The sequence below is a fragment of the Bos taurus genome, chromosome 19 (assembly GCF_002263795.3).
Source record: "Bos taurus isolate L1 Dominette 01449 registration number 42190680 breed Hereford chromosome 19, ARS-UCD2.0, whole genome shotgun sequence".
In the NCBI taxonomy this organism is placed as follows: domain Eukaryota; kingdom Metazoa; phylum Chordata; class Mammalia; order Artiodactyla; family Bovidae; genus Bos; species Bos taurus.
Genome location: NC_037346.1, coordinates 55,817,700 through 55,824,962, shown reverse-complemented (window position 1 = coordinate 55,824,962; position 7,263 = coordinate 55,817,700). Strand labels below are relative to the sequence as shown.

Below are 7,263 nucleotides of genomic sequence, written 5' to 3'. Positions count from 1 at the left end.
AGCTGAGGAAGGTAAAGCTTTCAGAACATTTCCCCAGAGAAGAACTCTGTGAAAAAATATACCATCCAAATCAAGACCATAAAGCTAAGGAAGTCTAAACTTTGAAAACTTTTATTTTTGCTTTTTTTGCACTACCTAAACCCAGGGATAAAACATATGGGAAGTTTCCCAAAACCAGAAAGTACTTTTGCCTTATAGGTTAAAAATACACTCTGGAAGCACAAGCTGTACTGTTTAAGCAGCAGATTCCAAGTTGCCCAATAAAATTCAACCTCAGGATGCAGACTTCAGGCAAGGGCAAGCGTCAACCACTTGAGTGCTTCTCAAGGAGCCTCACCACCACTGGACAGGGTTCCCACCATCACACATTCCACTGGCTAGGATTTCAACATCCTTCAGGAACACAATGAATCAACTGTCGGAACTGGTATGATGGACCTTCTAGGAAACCAGGTTATTTTTATTATACTGTATCAGATTCCACTTTTGGCACCTCATAAAAACTATCAATTCTCAACCCTAATTAACTCCCTGCTTTCCAATGGAACCTCTTAACCCTTAGTCTTTGAAACTAGTCCAAATTTAAATCCCACTGAACTGTATCAAAGTATCTTTCTACAGCCACGGACTTCAAATTATACAGAATGCGTTTGACTCTGGTGGTTCTTGTGTCCATATTAACACTTCACTGGTGGCCATCACTGGCTAGGAACACTAGTTTCACACTGAAAAGGCAGCTTAGACTTAAACAGAGTTCTACACCTGTGGTCACTTGTTATAACTTACTGTATAAAGAAATCTATACTGGGAGGGGACATATGTACCCCTACAGCTATGGCTGATTCATATTGATGTTAGAAAACAAAATCCTGTAAAGCACTTATCCTTCAATTAAAAAATTAAAAATCTATAAACGTTCTTCACAAATAGGTTCAGAACAAACCCCACATTTGAGTTCTAGAATTAAATTTCCTTTCCTTGACAGATACGGGGGAGGCAGGGAAGCCTTTTAGTCGTAGGCCCACACTGCAAATATGTCATAACATTTTAAAAAAGCTTCTAGAGGGCTGTTTACATGCTTTGTAGAATTATTCTTGTAAATACTGCTTTTGTCTATCAAGTAAAACTTGAAATAAGCTAAACTTAAAAGCTTTGCATTCAAATTTAGGTTTTTGACACTTTAGTTGAATAAACAAGTTTATTTGTAAATTTAGTCAACATACATAATTGACCTAAAAACTTCAATAGAAGGATAAATTTTAAAACCACTTGGAAAGCCATCTCTATGAAGTGATTTTCCCAGAACCTATGCCACATGAACACCATTTTAACTGGCAGAGATTCCATAAGCTGAAGCTGTGTCCCTCCCCCACAGCAAGTTCACCCTAAGTTATAATACAAATCCCACAAGGAAAAAAAGTTCGGTATTGTTCCCCCTTGGTAGAGAAAAGTTCAACCTAGTTATGAGACCAATCACAACACAAAGAAAAGCTGCACTAACTACTATATTAGTAACAGATGATGCTGGTGTGAATAACTTGTATTATAGTCTAGAGCCCTTATAAATAAATCCCCCTCCCCATTAGTGTTTGCATTATCAGCTAGAAGGTTAGTTTAACATGTGGTAGAATGAGGACTTATGCAAGGCATAACGCGCAAAGCATTTTACTACATAAACAAGTGCAGTCTACTCAGGAGAAACCCAATCGAACTCTAAATTACACACCTTAAAGACAACACTCCCCACCACATGTCAATGTAAAACATTTAATTTAAAAATGTTGACACTACAATATATAAAATAGCTATTATAAATGCACATAGTGTATTCTATAGCTGCCAGGTTTACTTTTTTTTTTAAGGAAACTGTAAGTTACACTGTGGTTAAGACTTGTATCTTCACCCTTGAAAAAGCCCACATTCTATCACAGTGATGTATGGTCAGACTTAACAGCCCCAATTGTTAAACACTTGGATCAAGTCATAACCAGTTTTATTGCAAAAGGACCCTGTACACATTTATCAATTCTAGTACCTTAATAGCTACCCAACAAGTCATTAACATACAGAAACATGCATCATGAGAAGCAAGAAATATCACCCATCCCTTCTGCATATTAGCAACTTGTCACTCCTGAGCAACAGTGCTCACATCACTGAGGTCTGTGAACAGTCACTTTTCGCATTCATCCTGAGTGAAAGATGGAATGACTTAAGTACAAATGCAACATATTATAAACAATTTCTTACAAAAAAGTCACAAATTAAACCGAAGTATTTTACAGAATTTACTACAAAACACCATAAAAACTGCCTTCACTTAAGCTCTCTCTCCCCGTATCCGGCGAGCCAACTGGATGTCTTTGGGCATGATGGTGACTCTCTTAGCGTGGATGGCACACAGATTAGTATCTTCAAACAAACCCACCAGATACGCTTCGCTAGCCTCCTGTGGAGGACAAGAGCCACACTATTAGACTCTCTCCGAGGAGGGGGCCGCGCACCAGCCCTCCCCTCCGCCCGGCCGCACACAGCCCCCGCCAGCTCACCTGCAGCGCACCGATGGCGGCACTCTGGAACCTCAAGTCGGTTTTGAAATCCTGGGCGATCTCCCTCACCAACCTCTGGAAAGGCAGTTTCCGGATCAGAAGCTCGGTGGATTTCTGGTAACGACGGATTTCTCGAAGCGCAACAGTCCCGGGCCTGGAGCGAGCAGGAGAGCGCAAAGTGACACCGGTTACGGCAGCGCCCCGCGAGCCGCGGGAAGCTTCCCGCCCGCAGCGCCGCCGAGTCATCGTCTCCCTGTCGCGCTGCCTACCTGTAGCGATGAGGTTTTTTCACCCCGCCAGTAGAGGGGGCGCTTTTCCTGGCCGCTTTGGTGGCCAGCTGCTTGCGGGGCGCTTTCCCACCCGTTGACTTACGAGCAGTCTGCTTGGTTCGAGCCATTTTCTTTTACCTGTAGAAGACACCCGTGACTCCAGGGCCGAGGCACGCTCGCCCCCCGGGGTGCGGCGGCCCGGACGCCCGGCGCCCCAACTCTCCCGCCTCCTCGCGCCCCAAGGCGGACGGCAGATGGCCGAGGGCCGCCGCCTCCTCCCCCTCCCCTAATGACTCAGGCTGCGAGTAGCAGCAGCCTCCTCCGGGAGGGGGGGCGCGGGGAGGAGTCACTTCCCCTCCTCGACGGGCGGAGGCCCAGCTGCCCGGAACCCAGCGTCGGGACCTCTGAATCACCAGCGGGAAAAAGGCGGAGACGCGGTTCCGGAACGAAACCCCAAGGGAAAACTACCCGCCCCCACAGCCGGCGCCAACAGCCAAAGTAGCCCGCACCAGTCGGCACTTGGCTCTCAACGGCTGCGACCCGCGGTATCAACGGCTGGCCAGGCCTCAAGTCACAGATAAAATCCATGAACACTTACCTAACGCCGAAGTTTTAGGCCGCTTCTCCGACCACCGCGCCGCCGCTGCTGCCGAAAGAACCGCAGTAGCTGAAACACGGGAAAAGCTCCCTCCAACGAACGACCAAACCGCTCTGCGCTCTAAGCCCCCCTATGCCTCCGTTTTTATACCCACGCTTCACGCTGCGTCTCTGCGTCATAGGACCCTAATTTGCATACACCAATGACTTTTTCTATTGGTGGACACCTTCGCCGACGCGCTGACATCCCCCGACACAAAGGCCGTGCTTCGGCCCCGTTCCCTGATTGGCGGACATCTAGACCACTGATTGGCTGTTAAAGTGGCCTAACTATTGGATGAATGCAAAGAGGAATGGACGAATCAGAGTTTAGCACCAAGCAGCTCTTCTGATTGGATAAAATGGAGCTATGTTTGGATCCTTCCCTTGGTTCCAAAGCTCTACAATAGAAAGTCAATGCAAATGAATTGCACTGGTCCTTATCAGGACTGGTCCTTAATCTGGACAGTCGGGAGGGCAAGGGGCCTAACGTTATTTGCATCAAGCTAATACAATGAAGGAGAGGGCATTTTAATGAAAATTTTGCAAATATTTTCCAATGTAAAATAAAATGCATTCCCTGTGATTATTTACTTTTCATGAACATTTTGATAGGTAGTAGTGTAAATGAAAATTAGAATTCAGTAAATCATGTTATCAAGTATTTTATCAGGCATATACATTTTAACCAAAATGCAGTTCTTTTGTTTGGTGGGGTGGGGAGAGGTAAATAACAAATACAAAAACAAATGTCAATACATTATTTATAAGGACTGTTTTGCATGTCCTTAGACCATCACAAAACACTGTGATTTCAATATGCTTACAGTTAAACAAGGAGTAACTTACTAGGCAACGTATTTTTTTAAATTATGCAGTTCAACTGAACGAAATCACTACAGCCAGAATGGGAACAGTCAATTCTAAACCAGTATTTCCAAGTCCCTAAAGAATAAACAAAAGATAACTAAATTAAATATGGTCCCTTGTATTTAATGGTCTATCCTGTAATATATTACTTCTGAAAAAACATAAAAATGGTAATCCCTACCTTTGCCTACATGTCTTGAATGGATTTTAATACTTAGTTCTTCAGATGATTCAGTTATATAAAATATCAAAGCAGGCTTAAGGTTAAGACCAGCCAAACAAAGTTCAGAAAATTGAAACAAAGCCTTGGGCATTCTACTCCGCAGTTTTTACCCTGGATTCACCGAATATTTTAAAATTATTTTTAAAAAGCAGAAAAATCAGGTACACATAGATTTCAACAGAGAATTATACTACATAAATACAATACCTCAAAAATTTACATATGATGTCAAGTTACCCCTCTCATCATCAAAAGTGAGAGGGAAAAAATGCACAGTTTGATTCAAAGCAGCTATGGCAAAAACATCTTTGGCCCAACCTCTAGTTCCAAATTTGTTATTTCGGCCCTCTCAATCATAACACGCATAATATGTATTTAGTTATCATATATCTATAAACTTTTATATCATAATTCAGTCAACTTTAGTTTCTTTCCTCTGCTCAAAGGTTAGGGTAGAGGAAACATTAAGTTATTTCATACCAGGTTGAGAAGAGAAACCAAGATGAAGGTTCTTGCCCTGTTCTCAGAAATTGTGTAAAGCTGAAAAACAGGGCACTGATTATATCTCAGGTAAAAGACTGTCAAGTGTCCTTGAATTTAACCAGAAAAATACACTGCCATCTTTTTTTGACTGCTCAGATGGCCTGGAGAAGGAACAGGATCCTAAATTAACACCCACTTTTGTGTTCCGAGGCTTTTCTAGGAATTCCAGAACCCTAGCTGTCTCATGCTTTCTACAGAATACAGTAGTGATCCATCCCCACCCCACACCCTCGCCCATCCCTGCCTCCAGTTTTGCTAATTATTAGAGATAAACTAAACTAGGTATGGATTTACATGCATCCCTTTAAGAATGATTAGTGGAAAGAATCTGTCCCTCTTACTTGGCAGTCTTATCACTAGGTTTTTCTTTTTCCTAACCCTAAGTGAATGCAAAGGAGCAAAAACAACACAAAAATAGGGAACAACCGAAAATGCTAATACAATCAAAACAATGCAGAATATGAGGCAGCATGTAGGTTACTGTCCTAATTCCTGTTCTGTCACGTACTTGCTGAGTAACTTTGCACAAGTTTCTTAACCTCTCTGAGTTTCGGTTTCCTCTTCTCTAAATTAAGCGGTTTGGATGATATCATCTCTCAATTCTACTAGTACACACTTACTCTGAAGCTCATGGTATACACTCATTTAAAATCTAGCACGCTGAACTGTATTTCTTCAATCAAATCACATTTGGGTATTTTGGAGAATAACCTATAAGTTGATTACTTGAATTTAACAATAGGATTAAAGCCATACACCATAATTTACACAACTTTTTTGTCCTTTCGGAATTTTTCATCTTCAAACACCCCTAGTGCTTAAACAATTGATTTGGTCTGTTTAAGAAATACGTTTCTCAACTTGGGTTTGGCTTCTGATATGAAGTTACTCGGAACAACATAAAATAGATATGTATCAATCTCAAACATGAAAAATTTCCATTCAGCCGACAGGGCTTCACCCTTAAGGTTAATCGAATGTTTCTTTAATGAGATTATCATTATTTAACATTATCTAACAAAATGTAATTAGCCTGTACAACAGGGTTTTGAGTAGATTCAACATGGAAAACAAAGTTAAATGTTAACTTTGTTAACAAAATGTTAAAATATCTGTGAAGAACTTCGCCCAACTGGCGGGAAGAGGGGAGGAGACATTTTCCCCAGTAGAAAGGCTGAGGGCCAGAGCACGAGTGGAGTGGGTTATAAATCGTACTCCCTACTCAAACCCAGGCCCTTCCTCTGATGCTTTTCGACACTCCTGCAACTTGCCAGTGTACCTGAGACTATGCTAGACGGAGATTAAATTCGTTCTTGGCCCCTAACGTACTGGAAACACGTTGGTCGGGCCAGGTGTCGAGTTGGGGGACTCAAGTCGTGTGGAGTTCCAGGTTTCAGGGCTGGTAAAGGTTTATGGAGCGCCCCGGTAAAGGCGCGGGAACAGAGTATTGTGTTGTATCGCTCTTCGTTGGCAAAGCTTTCTCAAGCTGACTTCCAGCAGGCCAACTTTCCTTCACGCTTGGTCCCGCCGCAGGAATGAGGATGTTGGCGGACTTCAGGTGCCTGCAGCTCCAAGGCCCACTGCTAGGGACCCGCATCAGAACAGAGCCCAAGCTGGGATAAGCACGGAGGCGAGGTAATCATTATTCTGTTGAGAGTGAAATTACACTTGGAACAGTTTCACAGCAGTCGTTAGGCCCTCCCTAGCTCTGGACCTTTTCGACCCCAAGGGCTCCAATTGCAGGCAAAGGCTCCCCTACGAACCTGGAAACGCAGTTAAGAAGTAACGCAACTGGACTGCAAGCCCCACAAACCGTCGCGGGCTCTCAGCATCCGGGACACCGCCCGCAAGGCTCTCTGGGTATTGTGGTCTGTTCCTTCGGCAGCAACCCTCTGCCGGCGGTAAAATTCCAGCCGAACCTTGGACCACAACTCCCAGCAAGCCTTGCTGCCGCGCGGGGGGTCTTCACGTTCTCGTGGCGCGGCGCAGCCGCACTAGGGCCTCGGCACGGACCGCGCAGACTGAATAATAAAAGGGGAGCGGCGAAGAGGCAGGAAGACAGGACCATGTCGAAGGGCCCCGGGCCCGGCGGCTCCGCAGCTTCCTCGGCGCCCCCGGCCGCTACCGCTCAGGTGCTGCAGGCACAGCCCGAGAAACCGCAGCACTACACGTA

General features: G+C 44.2%; 2 protein-coding genes across 4 annotated transcripts in view; one reads left to right on the top strand and one right to left on the bottom strand.

The window, feature by feature from the left end:
* Positions 1-1,179: 1,179 nt before the first annotated feature.
* H3-3B (H3.3 histone B) lies at positions 1,180-3,545 on the bottom strand. The gene is given in 4 exon segments (NM_001242571.2): positions 1,180-2,449; positions 2,550-2,703; positions 2,819-2,956; positions 3,417-3,545. Coding segments are annotated over 3 exon segments (411 nt in total). The 5' UTR covers positions 2,947-2,956; positions 3,417-3,545; the 3' UTR covers positions 1,180-2,320.
* Positions 3,546-7,108: 3,563 nt separating this feature from the next.
* Positions 7,109-7,263, top strand: part of UNK (unk zinc finger) — a 32,242-nt gene continuing 32,087 nt past the window's right edge. For 2 of the 3 annotated variants that reach the window (XM_024979892.2, XM_059877892.1), the window contains exon 1: positions 7,109-7,260. In XM_024979892.2, coding sequence (XP_024835660.1) covers positions 7,157-7,260 — 104 coding nt within the window. In that variant the 5' untranslated portion in view covers positions 7,109-7,156. 3 annotated transcript variants of the gene reach the window in all.